The following is a 19,102-nucleotide window of genomic DNA, read 5'->3' as shown; positions in this document are numbered from 1 at the left end:
CATTTTCATTTCCAATAATGACACGAGCCGTCTCACCGTGCCTCGGAGAGTACGTTAAGCCGTCGGTCCCCCTGGGCTAGTTGTACATCGACACTAGTTACTTGAAACAGGGTTAAAGATGTAATTGGCTCTGGAACTATCCGAAAGAATCTCCCCGGCAAAAATGCCATACGATATTATTATTATTACCTTCACTAATTTGTTTAACAGATGAAAATTATTTCATATCAGACTGTAGCCAAACAAAAAATAAATAAAGGGGGGGTAGGAAAAAAAAAATTTGTGCTTTTTGACCCATATGGATTTATGCTCCATCAATAGGGTTTTTCATAAATATGTAATTATGATTATTACGACATCCCTGCGGAAACTCCCTATCCTTGAAAATAAACTTTTATAAAAAAAACTTATACAGAATTAAAGATCACTTAGGTCTTAGGCATTTAACACTAGAAAATCCGAGGGGCCAGTTAGGCCCCTGTTACGATTTAAAGTTATTGTAGTTTTTTTTATTTGAGGCAATAATGATTTCATATTTTATTGCTCTTAATATTTTGATACAAAGCCTTATTTAACACAAAAAATATTGTTTACTAAATTTATTAAATGGTTTTTTTAACAAATCTACCATAGAAGTCTAAAGGGGCCTAATTGGCCCTGTGTAAGTGATTATTATTTTCTGGAAAATTCGACGATTCATTCTTTCAAATTCCTGTCGAATGGGTAAAATTATATTTATGTATGTTTATTGTAAAAATGTATAAATATTTTGTTTCTAAATAGGATTAAGAATAAAAAGAATAATAAATATTACTAGTCCATTTACTCATGGTTTTGGATCAGAATTTGAAATATCCGCTTGCATTGATAATAAGCAAAATGTCCCCATTCTTAGAATTACATTTTTTTTCATTTTTTTTTAAGTTCTTTGTGATTAAAACATACGACGGCGGTAATATTAACCTTTCACCCACCTTCCTCGTCCATCCTCCATGAAAGAAGTAATTTTATCGTTTTTATTTTTTATAGATGGGATGCAATTAAGTAAAAAATTTAAAAAATTCATACGCGTACCTAGTTAAGACTTTTACAAAACAAGTTGCTTTTACAAAATTGCGTCATCGTTAAAAATCAGAGAAACTGTTTTATTAGGTTTTTTTGTGATTCTCACAATTTTTCAGATTTAAAAATAAAACTAGTCAAGATTTTTGATTAAAATATATATCCAAATTTGAAATAATTAAGTCCTTCAGGATATTTCAAAATGGGACCGCATAAAATGTTAAAACCGCAAAAAAGCTCCCCAAAATATCCCCCTTGTATTTGGTGGTTTTGAATATGTTACTCCCATTTTGAAATTGAAGTTATTTCAATTTTATATATAATTTATACAAAAAACCTTGATTTGAGATGAAATGAAATGAAACATATAAATAGTTAATCATACACCCCAATCTTTTAATAAGTAGTTTAAGATTTCAAAGTTACAATGAAAATGGGGAACCAACAAATGCTAATTAAAATGTGACAACCACTGGGCTAATATGCAATGATGAGCGCCCTAATAACCAGAAAAATAGCGCAAAAGGTGTAAAACACATTGTTTGTGAGATAAAAAGAAATTAAACTAGTGGAGGTGGGAGATTTAGCGATTAACACATAAAAATATACATTCTATTTATTGTTTCCCATCTTTAGACGTATCGGACGAGTTTGGCAACTGCCACTGTCACAGTGACAGTTTTAGTTGACATACTCCTCTGATACATTTAAAGGTGGGAAACAATAAATAGAATGTATATTTTTAGGTTTTTATCGCTAAATCTCCCACCTCCAATAATTTCATTCCTTTTTATCTCACAACTTAATGTGTTTTCCATCTCTGGCGCTATTTTGCCGGTTATTAGCGCAAAAGATGGAAAACGTATTAAGTTGTGAGATAAAAAGAAATGAAACTAGTAGAGATAGTTTATAAATTTATTTATATTGATTGCTTCCCACCTTTGCACGTATCAGAGGAGTATGTCAACTATAACTGTCACTGTGACATTGGTAGTTGCCAAACTTGTCCGATACGTCTAAAGGTGGGAAAAAATCAATATAATGTAAATTTATAAGTTAATATCGCTAAATTTCCCAGCTCGACAAGTTTCATTTCTTTTTATCTCACAACTCAATACGTTTTCCAACTTTTGTGCTATTTTGCTGGTTATTAGCACGCTCATCATTGTATACTATGTGTTTCTGATGTTCGTATGATATTAGTGTGTTTTGTTCATAATTTTTTAAACACACAGAAAATCAGTGACTGGAGGATATGGCCCTTTGACAAACACCAACAACATAACCATTAGTTAACATTAACCATCAACATTTAACGAAACTATAAAAAATATATCTTGTACTGATATCCTAAGTTTCTTGTGGGCCCGATGATGTATATAGCGTTTACCTGTCACCCCAACTTACTTTAATGTAATAAAATCTTAATACTGATTGTAAGTACGGGACCTTATTTACCCTTACATACATAAAACTTTATTTATATATTTTATTATAATTGTGTTTACCGTAATATGAGCAATTGATATAATTTTAGATTCAGGAAACCTCAAACTAAGATAATGGTTTAGTATTTATCAAATACCACAACACTCTGATACAAGCTAATCAGCTAATATAGGGTACATAATATGGCGTCCCAACGGAAATTTTCATTGCCAAAAATTGTGTTGGGTGGACCAATTTTTGTCAAAAATAATTCTTGCTATTTTATTCCTGTTCTGTGGTTACAACCCTTCATACTTTTCCAAATAAGACAAGTAGTCCAGGAACCGAACCTTTTCACCTCGCAATTTTTACAGAATGGATCGATTTGCTTAAAAATTTGACAATAAGTAGTGGATAGTCTAAGGATCGAAATATATATGATGCCGAAAGGAGCTTTTACTATGGGGGTAGTTGCCACCCCATCTTGGGGTGGAAACTTTTTATTATACTTTGACCGCAAAGGTGATAAAATATTCATTTTAAGCAAAAAATGTTCTGTACATTTTTTTGATAAAATTAATATTTCTCAATTTATTCGCTATTGAAAGTGAAAAAATCAATGTTTTTCGATAATTTACTCATTTACGATTCACTTAATTTTTTGCCATAGAAATTTTTTTCAAACCAAGTTCTTGGGAATTAAATAACCTACAATTTTATATTTAAATATTTTTTCCACCTACCTCTACCGAAAGTATACTTTTCCGGACCTGATTGTAGGGAGCAAAGTTGTACTTTTCCTCCCTAGGGAGGAAAATATTTTTCCTCCCTAGGGAGGAAAAGTAAAAGTGACGTCATGGTATTTCATTCATGAAATGTAACTTATTGACGCCCTGTACAATATCTATTTTCTATTACGTAAGTTTCTATACATTTTAACGTTTATTTATAAAACACTCTGTATTTTGCAGAATGGTAAAAAACAGTAAATTGTTATTTTGATTTAACAATGTTTACATTATTAATTTGACTTATATTTGACAGTTGACAGTTATATTGTACGTACTTGTTAGTTTTAGTTCTAATAAATTTTGTTGGTTAGTTATATAAATAAATTAAGTAAAAATGAAAAAATGACTTGTTATTTGAGGAAGGTGGAAAAACCATATGTATAACATGGGAGTAAAGTGCCTTTTCCTCCCTTGAATGATTACTGCCCTCCGCTACGCGTCGGGCAGTAAACTTCATTCTCGGGAGGAAAAGTAGCACTTTCCTCCCTTGTTATACAAATAGCTATTTCGTATCTCTGATGTTAATCTTTGTATTATGAAGAAAATGGCATTTATTACCAAACTACAAAAATTCGTTATTCGCTTTTAACTCCAGTTTTTTCAAAAATAATAATAATAAGCCAGTCAAACTTCTGGAATCTATTACTAATACATAAATAAAGAAGTATGAATAAGGCCAATGACTAAAAACACCGCCAACTAACATTATTATGCTTCCAATTGGATTTCTCCTTTTCTTTTTCAAAAAAATATCTTGATTTTTTAACCGTAACTTTTTTATTTTTTATCCTAGAAAGTTTGGTAAAAAAGAATGTGGTAAGTTTGTACATGGTCTATAAGGGTATTAATATTAAATCCTTTTAAAATCCTCAGTCGCAAAAAGAGGTGACTGTAAAAGGGTTGGTAAAGGTGGTTTTTGCATGTTATTACAAGTTTTAATTGTCAATGTCTCACTCAATTTTTGCTATAGAAAAAATTTTTGCTAACCCTTTTCTTGGGAATTAAATAGTCTACAATTTTATATTTAAATATTTCTTCGTATATCTGATGTTAATATTTCTATTCTGAAGAAGAATGCATTTTTTATCAAACTAAAAAAATTCGTTATTCGCTTTTAACTCCAATTTTTGTTAAACTAATCCTTCTAAGCCGGTCAAACCTCTAGAACCTATTAATAATACATGAATATAGAATACCAAATACGGTCAATGACTAATTTTATTTATAGTGGTAAGTAGGGGGAAGTTTCCGATCACTTTTTCGCTGAAAAAAATAGAGATTAAAATTCTTTTCATAATAAGTCTCTTAATTTTTGAGCTAGAGACTTTTTTATCTCTGCAGATAGATATTTTTAAATGCTTTAAATTAGTTTGAACAAGTTATCCTCATCCTCGAAAAATGCACAGTTTTCCCCGTCTTTTGAGTTTGAAACTACAACATTTAGCGTTTGACGAAGAAGAGCTAACATATACCTAATAGAGTATAGCTCGATTACTATTGGTCTTAAAGAAAATAGAAAAAAAAAAACTGTTTTGTTTATTTTGTCAAAAGGTACATTTTTGTTAGGCAAAGTTTTTTTTCAATGATCGATGTTTTCAACATCGATCAATTAATTATGTCCTAGGAGAATATATGTCCATTTCCTATTAGCAAATGTCCTAGGAGAATATCAAGCCGGTTTTAGGGCAAATAGATCAACAATAGATCAACTATTCATGCTGAGACAGCTTCTAGAAAAGGGATGGAAGTATAACAGATCCATACACAAGCTCTTCATAGCTTTTTTGACAGGCATATGATAGCGTAGAAAGAAGCCAAGTATGGAATGCCATGACGGAGTTCTGAGTACCAAAGAAACTCATCCAGATGACCAAAGTATGTATGGAGGGTGGAATATCTAAAGTACGTGAAAATAATAAACTCTCTGGCAGCTTCAAAATCAACAATGGACTAAAACCAGGCGATGTGTTATCTCTACTACTTTTTAACCTTATATTACAGAAATCCATGAGATCGGCAGAAATAAAAACATATTTGCTATCGGTTCAAGGTCTCAAGCTATTACTAGCATACGCAGATGACATTGATCTTGTTGGAGACTTCATCCTATCCATAAAAGGCATTTTCAGTAAGGTGGAAGGAGCATCAAGTGAAGTAGGGCTGAATAATAATGAAATGAAGACAAAATATATGTGTATAAATAGAACGACATAAAGAGATTATATATGATAAAATGTCACGGTCACCACCTTCAAAACCTCGAAAGAGTACCTACAAACTTTTAAGTATCTGGGGGCCATAATGCTACTGAAGAAATAAAAGACAGAATCCAATCGGTAAATCGCTGTCTATTCGCACTGGATAAGCTTATAAAATCAAAAATCTTACAAGAAGATCAAAGATCAAAATCTTTAAATGTATCGTCAGACCTGTGCTAACATATGGATGAGAAACGTGGACCCTGACCAAAGCAAACGAAGAAAAGCTCAGACTTTTTAAACGAAAAGTACTAAAAAAAATTTTCGCACCTCACCACGACCTCACCAAGTACCAGTATAAGACCAGATCCCCTATCAAAATTAAAAGCACTCTACAATGACGACGATATTGTCCAAGAAATTAAATCGCAGCGACTAAGATGAGCAAGCCACGTGCATAGGCATAGGCCATTATTCTACTTAATAATATGGTCTTTTAGATAAATAGGCTTTCGTCATTTTACGGAACTTCTGGAAAAATATTACAGGTTTAAGTAACAAAGTAAGATTGTTGTATAATTTTTTTGCAGAATTTGTATAATATAGATTTCTTTACTAACTCAGTAGACGGTAAATAGACATTGAAATTCTTGTGGAGTAACTATGATAAGTCTTGCTGGAAAAACATGTAGGTGTTTACGAATTAAGCAAACAGTTTCTAAAACAGCTTCCGCAATGTGTTGTTCGTCTAGGACCAAACAGATTTCTTATTGCCCTTTTTTTAATTTGAAAATTAACATCGAATTGGGCAACTGTACTACAATCCCAAAAAGGAAGACCATATCGAAGATGAGACTCAAATAAAGAAGAATACATAATAATATGTTATTTTGGAAGATGCTAAATTGATTGCCTTTGAAACAGAGCTTTAGTAAAACACTAGCTGAGGCTTAGTTTCTTACTTAAAAAATCGATACGAAGGGACCATTTAATGTTACTGTCTTTTAGGACCGTTTAACATTTTGGTTGAAACAATTATAAACATATTATTTAAAAATTTACCGTTTGTTGTATTTTTATTAAAACATTTATGTTCCCGTATTTTAGGGTAACAATTTTCATTTGGGACACCATGTATATTGTGGTTAAGTATGGGTTCCGGTACTGTTGTCAAATTTGCTGATATATCTTTAGGGCAGTGCATAAATTGAATCACAACACTTTATATGTTTACAGCTACTGCAAAATGCTGATGTTAAATATTTTATTGCTAATAATCTCTTGCGTTTTGATAACCCAGGCAACAACTGGTAAGTGTATTTTATTTATTAATCGACCATTTATATAATATACATTAAGGTGCAAAATTAACCGGACACCTTAAAAAATGGTCATTTTTTATGTCTCGAATTTTCTAAACCTGTTGTCCCATTGAAGTGATTTTTTTAATATGTTATAACCTTATTATTTAACCATTTGTCTGTAATAGTGTTGTGAAACATGTAAATTTTCATTGTATACCGGGTGTACCAATGAAACTGTGTTTTTCCCAAAGTTCACCACACCCTGTGGAATATTCTAGCATTTATAAAATACTTAAATTTAAACCCAACTATAGCCTCACATTTTCTCAACATTCTGTTTTTTGATTCATTCGCTTATGTTGGACCGTGAAAAAGTTAGGTACTTTAACAATTAGCCATGTTTTTCGTCAATACAGAGTGTTCATAAATAAGTATGGCAAACTTCAAAGGGCATTTCTACATGACGAAATAATGTCAGTTTGCTTTATAAACCTATGTCCGCAAATGCTTCGTTTCTGAGATAGAGGGTATTAAAATTTTTGTCGATTTATTTATTGTTTTAAGAAGTAGTTTTTGTAAATTTTTTCACATAGAAGTAAGAATTTAATATTCACCATTGGCGTGCATACGGGTAATATGAGCCGCCATACTACCCGTATGCGCGCCAATGGTGAATATTAAATGCTTAGTTGTATGTCAAAAAATGTGCAATAACGACGTCTTAAAACCCACAAAATTTCATTTGCATATCTCAACCGGTTTTAAATCAATAAATAAATCGTCAGTTTGTAAGAAAAATTTCAACACCCCCTATCTCGGAAATGAAGCATTTGCGGACATACCATTTATAAAGCAAACTGTCATTATTTTTTCATGCAGAATTGCCCCTTTAAAGGTTGCCATACTTATCTAAAAACACCCTTTGTTGATGAAAAACATGGCTAGTTGTTAAAGTACCTAACTTTTTTATAGTCTAATGACAGCGAATGAATCAAAAAACAAAATGTTTAGAAAACATGAGACTATAGTTGGATTTTAATTTCCGTATTTTATAAATGCTAGAATATCCACAGGGTGATGCGAACTTTGAGAAAAAATACAGTTTGATTGGTACACCAATTAATTTAATCAAAATTTATACTACAATCTACAATCAAATAGCGTTCGTACGCGTGGAAGATAGTTAAAAAAGCCAAGTAGACATTCAAAGAGGAGTCAGACAGGGATGCGTGCTGTGGCCACAATTATTGTATGTTTACTTCCAACAAATATTTTAGGATAGTGAAAGGAGCATCATTAATAACATAAGATTTGCAGACGATTCCACAATCATGGCAGAGAATATAGACGATTTACAAATTCTCCAAGAAATGATTAACAGAGAAAGCAAAAAGATAGGACTAACAATGAATATATAGTGATGAGCGCGCTAATAACGGGCAAAATAACGCAAAAGATGGAAAACATATTAAGTTGTGAGATAAAAGAAATCAAACTAGTGGAGGTGGGAAATTTAGCGATAAAAACCTATAAAATTATATTATCTTTATTGTTTTCTACCCTTAGACGTATCGGACGAGTTTGGCAACTGCCACTATGACAGTGACAGTTTTAGTTGGCATACTCCTCTGATACGTCTAAAGACGGGAAACAATAAATATAATGTAAATTTATAGGTTTCTATCGCTAAATTCCCCACCTCCACTAGTTTCATTCCTTTTTATCTCACAACTTAATAGGTGTTTCATATTTTGCGTTATTTTCCCGGCTATTAGCGCGCTCATCATTGTACATAAACCCAAATATATGGTGATATTAAAAAACCCTGTAGACAACATACATCTGCTGTTGAAGGGTAAAGCTCTAGAGAAGTTCGAGTATAAATACCTCGGAGCAATTATAAACTCACAGGTTAATCAAAATGAGGAGATAAAGGTGACAATAGAAATAGCTTGAAATTGATTTATAAAATACAAAGTCAATGTTTACAAATAAGAAATTTATTTATTTATTTAATTAAAACTTACAAACACCGCCTAGGTAGTAATTACATGTAAGAGTGCTCATTACTTGGTATAACAATACACACAAAAAGTACAAAAAAATACAATATACACACAAGTAAAAAATAAAAGTACAGGAAGTAAACACATTAAAAAAAAAGGCACAAGTTAATAAAATTTTAAAATTGAGCCCATTACTTAATATCTATTGATGATAACATTTTTTAATATCCCTTACACTACAGTTAAAGAGGTCTATATCACAGATCTTTATTAATGCATTACACTGATATTGCATATAGTTTATTATTGTACAAGGATTATATATGGACTACAAGAAAATAGGTCATTACTGTTTACTCTTAGGTTGACCTTTGGCACATGAAACCTAATAAAATTGATCAAACCACATGTCTTATATTTAACATTGTTAATAATATTATGAATAAACACAACACAATGCATATTTCTTCTTTGCTCTAATGACTGCAAGCCAAATATTTGAAGCAACTCTGTTGATGGCGTAAGGTGGAGTATACACGTTGTATTTCTTAAGGTATAAATACCTTAGAAATCTTTTTTGTACCTTTTCTATATGATTAGTATGAAATTTGGCTTCAGGAGCCCATACCACTGATGCATATTCCAAGTTTGGTCTGACTAAAGCGGTATATAGTCTAATGGTTGTGTTTATACTAAAGTGTTTGGAATTTCTTATTACAAATCCCAATATTTTGTAGGCCTTATTAACAATATTTATATAGTGTTCATTAAATTTCATGTTAGCCAGTAGGTATATTCCCAAATCTTTACATTTGGTTTTCCTAGATACTAAACAGTTGTCAATTCTATAATTATTTTGAATGTAGTCGATTTTGCGAGTAAATGATATGACTCCACATTTCTTAATATTCAAGATCATATTGTTGTCCCTAAACCATTCTATAATTGAGGTCAGGTCCTCCTGTAGTAACTGACAATCAGTTGGATTATGTATAGTCTTAAAAAGCTGAAAATCATCAGCATAGATCAAACTAGAAGAAAATTTAAGAGATTGTGGTAGTGAGTTGACAAAAATTAAGAAAAACAAAGGCCCTAAGTTGCTCCCTTGGGGGACACTAGATGTAGCCTGAAATTTATCTGAAAAACACCTACCAATTTTGACTCGTTGAAACCTTGATTCCACATACGATTTTATAAATGTACAAGCATCATGCGAAAAACCAAACTCATTCAATCTCAATAAAAGAATGCCATGGTCAACCATATCAAATGCCTTTGAGCAGTCGGTCATTATTAAATCTAATTGGAGTTTATTGTTTATTGCCTCACTAGCAAAATTAGACAGAATGCACAGATTACTAGTTGTGGATAACCCAGGCAAGAAACCATGTTGTTATGGAGCAAATTCATTTTCAAAATTTTTCAGTATATTCATATAGAGAATAGATTCAAATATTTTAGCCACGGAATTAAGGATACTTATTGGACGATAGTCTTCTATATTGTTTCTGTTACCTGATTTAAAAACTGGAGTAATAGTAGCCTCTTTGAGTTTGTCTGGAAAGGTGTTAGTTTTAAGAGATAGATTAAATAGATGTGATAATGGTTTTTGAAATATATCAGAACATCCTTTAAAGATATAGGCAGGGATATTATCACTACCAGTGGCCTTTTTTGGCTTTAATTTTTTTATACTAACCTTCACATCTTCTTCACTAATAACTGAAAAGTTAAAAGATCCCTGTGAACTACCCTGATGTGTGGATGATACATGATAAATTGAGCTAAAATGATGAGAGAAAGCCATAGCAATATCCTGAGGGCCTGTATATGTATGATCATTTAAAGACATCTCGTGAGGAAAGCCGCTGGTTTGTAAAAGAAATTAAAAATTAAGTATGGCCACCAGATTCAGGTTCGTCGAATGTTATATTTGGTCGCAACTACTATATGGGGTAGAAGCTTAGACTCTGAGCGACCAATCCATAAAAAATTGGAGACATTCGAAATGTGGCTATACAGGTGTATTCTGAAAACTCCTTGGACTGCGCAAAAATCTCAAACAAAGAATTGATAAGACGAATTTTACGTGGCAGAAATCTTATTAACAAAATTAAAATAAGAAAAATTTCGTATCAGAGCCACATACTTCGAAACGATAAATATTCGCTGCTACACATCATCATACAAGGAACAGAAGAGGAAAAAAAAGGTTTGAAAAGAAAGAAGAAATTTTGGCTGAGGGATATCAGAGATTGGACTAACCTCAGTGTTAAATCGATATTTCACGTTGCAATAGATAGAAAGGCGTCTAAAGAAGTGATCGCCAACCTTCGTTAGAAGACGGCACAAGAAGAAGACAAACTTGTCCGGTAGGGATATATAGAGTGAATAACAACGTACCACAAGCCACCATCCCTTGCCGTACTGCTCATCCATAAGTCAATTCGATACACCAGTGTATTTTAGTCTAAATAATATACACATTTTTTAATAATATTATATTGTACCTATCTGTTCACTCCTAATTGAGTCTTTAAAATCTATATTTACCTAAAATATTAATAGACCAGGGCGCACCTGTAAAAATATTAGTACATTTGGACGTTGAGAGGTGACTCAAATTTTTTTGCAGAAATTGCTTGAAAATAAAGCAAATAATAATGTTTGAGTTATCCTCCCTTTCAAAAAAGTCCGGAACATTGTTTAAATAATCAAAATGTCAAAAAATTAAGAAAAAGTTCGATTTTTTTCTTGGTTTTTTGATTATAACTTTAAAAGTATTCATTTACAAGAAAACTTGTGCTAACATAAAAGTTGCGTAATTAAATTTTCTACAACATAGAATTGGCTAAAAATTTAAAAGATAGTCACCCTTGCTGCAAAATAGCAATAATTGTGAAAAAAACATACAAAAACAAGTATTCGCATTTTACGTTTTTCAACCATTTATGCTACACTTAGGACCTTAATATTTCACCCTGAAAAACTTTATGATACAGTGAAACAATACTGTAAATTTCATTAAGATCGGTTTAATAGATTTTGCAAAATAAATTTTGCAATCCAGCTTTCGTAAAAAAAGTTCATTTTTTCAAAATGTTACAGGACCGAAAATAAAGCAAATAGCAAGTTGAAAATTTTTTGCGTATAGAAGTGGACTGTACCATTCATTTGCAATTTTGCAAAATTAAAATCGATTAACACCACGGCGTCAGGAAATTTTTTAAATAAACATTAATTATTGGTGCTACGCGCAGGACAGCGGATAGTTTGCTCTGATTGGGCATTCCAGTGACCTTTGATAATGATTGATACATTTTAATTTTTATTACATTTCGATATAAATAAATAAATTTGTTTATTGCAAAATAAAAACACATACTCTATCCTTTGAAATACTTTTATTAGCAAAAACTTGCTTTGCTCATATATTTTAACTTAAATAATAAAAGTTTATTATTTTTAAACATATGCAATTGTTTAAACAATATTTCACAAACAATAATAAAATTAGTTTGATTTTTGTGGAAATAAAATATTAAAATACAACAAACTAAGAGTAAGAAAATAATATATTAGATAAAGATTGGAAGAAATTTTGGTGGAAATCAACTTCGCTGGCAATCGAACACCGCTGTCCTGCGCGTAGCACCAAAAATTATTGTTTATTTCAAAAATTTTCTGACGCCGTGGTAATTAATCGATTTTAATTTTGAAAATTGAAAATGAAAGGTACAGTACACTTCTATAAGCAAAAAAAATTTCAACTTGCTATCTGCTTTATTTTCAGTCCTGTAACATTCTGAAAAAATGAATTTTTTTTGCGAAGGCTGGATTGCAAAATTTATTTTGCAAAATCTATTGAACCAATCTTAACGAAATTTACAGTTTTGTTTTACTGTATCATAAAGTTTTTCTGGGTAAAATATATAGGTCCTAAGTGTAGTATAAATGGTTGAAAAACGTAAAATGCGAATACTTGTTTTTGTATGGTTTTTTCGCAATTATTGCTATTTTGCAACTAGGTTGACTATTTTTTAAATTTTTTGCCAATTCTATATTGTAGAAAATTTAATTAAGCAACTTTTATGTCAGTACAACTTTTCTCGGAAATGAATAATTTTAAAGTTATAATCAAAAAACCAAGAACAAAATCGAATTTTTCCTTCAATTTTTGACATTTTGATTATTTAAACAATATTCCGGACCTTTTGAGAGGGAGGATAACCCAAATATTATTATTTGATTTATTTTCAAGCAATTTCTGCAAAAAAATTTAAGTCACCTCTCAACGTCCATCTCAAAACAGATGCGCCCTGGACTATAATATTTTTGCTTTAATTCGATAGCTTTTGTGGATTTTACGTAAATTGATTTCCAAATCTGCTTATTTACATTTTGTGCTGATATTTTTAATTACAATTTTAACATAATTTAAAATTTGAATAGATTTCTAACTATATAAATACCTTTTGGACATACATAAGTTTTAATCACTTTCACAACATGTTCAGTTTAGTAACTTTCTTGTTTCTCTCCAGCTCTTTTCTGTTCTCTGGATCACAAGGGGGTAAGATCTCATCCTACAGGTTTCAAATATTATTTTTATTTTTTTTTGAACTTCTTAGTTTTTTATTGAATATTTTTCTATACTGAGTGTCTATGCGCTTTGAAATTTTTAAACTGCCTTTTTTTATTTACGGATTTCGATGGCATTAGAAATTTGTCATGTGTTGAGGTGGTAACTTCCTGAAGTGAAAATCACCACTTCTAGTAAAGTTCTTTTGGGAAGCTTACGTGCCTTTCTTTCTCGATTTTTCTTGATTTCGTTGAGTTCATAAATATAATTACAGCATATTTCCATTTATAAGTATATATTCATAATAATATTTATTGATCGTTTGTGTACTTTAACCATTTGTTGAAGTAAATTGTTTCTTCTTCTTCTTGTGGTACTTTCTCCTTTCAAAAGTGGTATATCATCACTGCTATCCGTACCTTATTGGCGGCTCCTCTGAAAAGATTTACTGAGCTGTAATCACACCTTTCTCTGCGGTTTCTCAACCAGGAAATTATTCGTCTTTCCATGGATCTTTACCCTTAATTTTACCTTGCATTATGAGCCGTAATGTCTCATATTTATGATCTCTGGTAATGTGGCCTAAATATTTCAGCTTTCGTGTTTTTACATTCTTTATGACCTCGAAATCACAATGTTTGTAGTCATCTTGACATTTGTTGGATCCATGTTATTTTCAAAATTCTTCTATAGCACTACATCTTAAATGCTTCCAACTTCTTTACATTATCTAATTTCATTGCGCAGCTTCCATTCCAAATAACAAAGTCAAGAACACGTAGCATCTTAAGGCTTTCATCCTAAGCTCCAGAAGATGGTCTCGTTAACAAGCATTGTGTTTTTTTTTTCATTTTTATAAATGCTTGTCTTAAAATTTCAATGCGTGTCCTGATTTCTCCATTTTGGTCATTGTTTTCATTTACTCAGGCTCACAGATATTTTTAGTGATCCACTCTTTCTACTTATTTTCCATTTATATCTAGTCTACCTACTGCATGTCGCTTAGAAATAATCATAAACTTGGTTTTCTTAACCTTCATTTGTCCATGTTTTATACTAACTTAATGTAATCTATTTACTACTCGTTGCGGTGCTTCTAGACTGTCTGCAAAAATAGCGGTGTCGTCTGCGAATCTTATGTTATTTAAGATTTTTCCGTTTATTGATATACCATGTTCTTCCTCTGATATGACTTGCTTAAAAATAGCTTCGCTGTACAGATTGAATAACAATGGGGACAACACGCAACCCTGTCTAACACCTCTTTCAATTTCTATAGTTTCTGCTTCGACATTTTCGATTCTAACCTTTGCTTTTTTATTTCAGTACAGATTGACAATGAGAGGTATATCTCGGCTGTCCACATTCTTTTATTTTAAAAGTTCTACGAATTTCTGATGCCGTACTTTATAAAAAGCCTTTTGATAATCTATAAAGGCGGAGATACATATGCGCTCTGCTCGGTGTGCGAGCCGCTCGCGCGCAGCGTATTCGTCAGATTAGTACGTGTTTTCAAGCGACGCACAAACGGCACGCACACGGCGCACCACGATCTAAATTCTGTCGGTTTTTCAACAAACGCTTTGATGGTTCACAATACGTATTTGGACGGGTTTGCGAGTGGTTTGTTGGTTTTGGCGCGCATGAGTTGAATATTTGTTAGTAATGGAATGGTCGGAACTGTCGGAAGGAAATTGATGTTTACCGTGGAAAATCATTATTGTGGGATCCTCAAAAAAGAACCATTTAATTTAAAGAAACAACTTAAATCCGATCTGAACGGAAATAGAAGCTGAAATAAAAAAATGTACATGCGGACCTTTTTAAAAAATGTTAGTTCATTGTTGTACTAAAAATAACATGTATTAAAAATAAGATTTATTATTTTATTTGGGCATAAGCCACAATTCGAGTTTGAAATCAAGTTTACTTGACCTTTCGACTTTCGCTTCGGAAATAGTTATCAACATCAAAAAAACATTCATAAGCAGATATATATTATGTGTCACCGGAAAGCGAAATAGGTAACGCACGACTTGGAGAACCTATAGTTTTCTAACTTCGTGTCTGGTGAAGCAACGCATTTGAAACAAGCGGATATATTATAATTGTGTCACCGGAAAGCGAAAAAGGTAAGGCACAACTTGGAAGACCCAATAGTTTTCTAACTTCGCTTCTGGTGAAGCAACAGAGTTGGAACAAGCAGATATATTATAATTGGGTCACCGGAAAGCCAAAAAGGTAACGCACAACTTGGAAGACCCAATAGTTTTCTAACTTCGCTTCTGGTGAAGCAACGTAGTTGGAACAAGCATATATATTATAATTGGGTCACCGAAAAACGAAAAAGGTAGCGCACAACTTGGAAGAGCCTATAGTTTCCTAACTTCGCTTCTGGTGAAGCAACGGAGTTGGAACAAGTAGATATGTTATAATTGTGTCGTCGGAAAGCGAAAAAGGTAACGCATATCTTGGAAGAGCCTATAGTTTCCTAACTTCGCTTCTGGTGAAGCAACTGAGTTGGAACAAGCAGATATATTATAATTGGGTCACCGGAAAGCGAAAAAGTTAACACAGGGCTTGGAAGAACCTATAGTAATTTCGTTTCTAGTGAAGCTACGCAGTTGAAACAAGCAGATACATTACAATTGTGTCACCGGAAAACGAAAAAGGTATCGCATGACTTGGAAGTACCTATAGTTCTCTAATTTTGTTTCTGGTTGTAGGAACAAGCAGATATATTATGGTAGGGGAGCAAAGTATGCTAAATGTGCAGTCACTCGAGCGCTTTGGCGACCTATTGGGTTGTGATTATTAGGTCCTAAAACCAAAAAAGTTAAGTAAAATCTTCCATTTTAGTGGGGACTTCCCATTTTTTAATTTAATTTTCCATTTCCAACAATCCTTTTTCCGATTATAGCGCCATCTATCCATAATTCAAAAAAATGTTTCGAATAAAAGTTGTTTATTTTTATACAAACAATCCAAATCTGCAATAAGAAACGAGGTCTACCATTTAAGATTTTAAAGTAACCCCCCACCTCACCTCCGTGGGGGGTCGTGTTTGGAACCATTCGATAGATTTTTCAAAAACATTGATAAAGTGTATTTTGCAGTTTTTCGATATGATGTTTATTTTGCGAAAGATCGCGGGATTTGAATTTAAAATTTTAAATTTACCCCCCACCCCTCTCCTTGTGGGGTCAAGTTTGGTATTTTTCGATAGATTTTTGAAAAATATTGAATACGTAGTTTTTAGTTTTCAATCTGACGTTCATTTCGCGAAATATTCGCTTTTTTTGTGAAACTTTTTGACTCACCCATTGCCGTACGATCCGCTCAAATCGTCATATTTTTGAAATATAGACTCTTTTGCATGTACCTAACTTACCTTATCTTAATCTGACAATTTCGAATATTTTAAGGATAGATTTTTTTTCGGGCCCCCCTGAACGAACTCCCCTGTGTTAAGAGCCCATATATGGTGGAGGTACATCTGCAGGGTACCACGTTTCTCCCCATATGATAATCTGACGCGCTCGAGTAACTGCAAAAATCCCCGCTTGGGCTCCCCTACCATTATATTTGTGTTGCCAGGAAGCGAAAAAGGTAGTTCCCGAAATGTTCCCAAACTGTGGCTTATTCCACATAAAATAGTAAATTGCATAAGATGACACAAGAAAATAGTTTCAGAACAATACCAAAATAAGATGTAGTAGAAGTACAGGACAGAGACATGATTATCTACAATTACTAAACGTTCGTAAGTTTCCTCTGGATCGTCAAAATGAAAAATTTTAACGAACAATAACCGCGCCACGAACGCGCGGCACACACACGGCGCGGAGTTCGCGGCGCGGATATGTATTTCCGCCTTAAAGCAAACATAGAGATAGGAAATCGTTTCTCATTTCAAGTAATGTATTTATTTCTTCTACTAATAATCAGCACCTTGATTAGATTATAGTTTAAACAATCTGGTAGTTTTATTAGGACGAGAAAGAAAGACCTGGTTCTGTAAGCCTTATGTAAGTGTGTGCGCTATTTCTACCGAAAATATTTGATATTTATTTGTAGAATGTATTGCCAATATTTAATCAATAATTGTAAGTTCCATATTTTTTATACTTTTGGTTTTCAAAGGGTAATTTGTTGTTTAATTGAGCCTTTTATTGACAAAAATTGCGTGGCGCCCTTTTTCTATACTTTTCTTCTTATCACATTTAAAAATAATTAAAATATTTTTCTAAATTAAATAAGCACTTTCAAATTTTTCTTCATTTTCAGACACATGTTGTGCAGCTAATCCAAAAAATATTTATTATTTAGGAGACAAACAGGTACAGTATACATTATTTATTCTTAAAGGATACATATTTTTGGAATTTTTTTATTCTTCCAGTTAATTGTTTTTTAAAATTTTCAGTACATACTACTTTTTGAGTAATAAAAATTCTAACCATATAGGTACATAGTGATGTAATCTGCTAATATATAATGATTATTCAATTTATTAAGAGTGTAGGCGCAAAGTTTAAAGCCAATGTTTTTTAAATACATTCATTTTTTTTAATCCTCAGGAAACCAATGAGTATTTTTGAAAAATTTAATAGCAAAATGGAAGGTAGCATTATTACCGAGGGTCGAAAGTACCTGAAAACTTCTTTAATGTTTATTTTAATAAGTTACAGGGGTGAAAAGAAGGTAAAATTTAGTGTGATTTTTAATTTCAAATATCTCATTCAATAGAAACTTTCTGTTTATTATAAGGGACTTTCGGCCCTCACTAATAATGTAATCATTCATTCTGCTCTTAAATTTTTCAAAAATATTTATTAGTTTTCTCAGGATACGAAAAATATTAATTCATTAAAAAAGCAGTGGTCCGAAATTTTGTGTCTACGCTCTTAATTAGGATTGTCTGAAGCTATTTCCTTGTGGCATTTTTAGAATCAAATATAAAATTAGTACAAATTTTATATTTTAGTGTTACTGATGTATATCTATGTATTATTAATATTATTTATAATTTAAACATATTAAAGTCAGAATTTGGTATTAGTTTTTTGAAAGTAAATTAAATGTAAGACCAAATACTTACGATGGGATAGTATCACGAGGTTTTTTCCTGGTTTTCCCTCGTGATTTACTATGGGATCTCTAACGCGAGAATTTTACTGTCATCGTTGCATTTGGTTGTCTTTTTAAAGACAGATCACATGCTGATATTTTTTGTGACGAATATTCTTGAGTTGGGATTGATTTCATGTAATCGAATGAACTATCTTTTAGTAAAGTCGTCCCAGGAACGCAACTCATAAATATTGGCGATATCATTTTAAAGTCTTCTACTTTAAAATGTATAATATACGTCTAAATTGCCAATATAAATGAGTCAGATTAAATAAATTGTTAGAAGATTTTTTTTTACTTAGCAACAACATTTTTGTTTATTTTAGTAGTATTTTGTATTTTGACAACCAATCCCGATTTGGGCTTCGAAACGTTAATAAAATCACTTTTGGTAAAATTGTGGCTTGTTTCCCATTAAAAATAGTTTATTTAGTTTATTTGCTCTTGATTAGCTCACATCAACGATACAGTTTAACGTCCCTGGTGTAATCAAACACCAATAAAAATTTATAAGATCATCAATCAAAATAAAATTGATTTCAATGTCTTATATGGATATACATTAGGGTGCATCGAAAAAGGCGAAAAAAAATTTTTT

General features: G+C 31.9%; 1 protein-coding gene across 3 annotated transcripts in view; it reads left to right on the top strand.

Annotated features, from left to right (window-relative positions):
* LOC114331398 (C-type lectin BML-2-like) overlaps positions 1 to 19,102 on the top strand; it is a 41,843-nt gene that overhangs the window by 18,346 nt on the left and 4,395 nt on the right. Inside the window, exons 1-2 of one of the 3 annotated variants that reach the window (XM_050643205.1) lie at positions 6,674 to 6,789; positions 17,659 to 17,711. In XM_050643205.1, the coding sequence (XP_050499162.1) occupies positions 6,726 to 6,789; positions 17,659 to 17,711 (117 nt within the window). In that variant the 5' untranslated portion in view covers positions 6,674 to 6,725. Of the gene's footprint in view, positions 1 to 6,673; positions 6,790 to 13,254; positions 13,363 to 17,658; positions 17,712 to 19,102 lie in introns of those variants that run through there. The other 2 variants (XM_050643204.1, XM_050643206.1) reach the window with 2 other exon arrangements.

This window comes from Diabrotica virgifera, chromosome 2 (assembly GCF_917563875.1).
Source record: "Diabrotica virgifera virgifera chromosome 2, PGI_DIABVI_V3a".
NCBI lineage: Eukaryota > Metazoa > Arthropoda > Insecta > Coleoptera > Chrysomelidae > Diabrotica > Diabrotica virgifera.
Note: the sequence above shows the minus strand (reverse complement) of the source record. Positions and strands in the feature narration are given on the sequence as shown.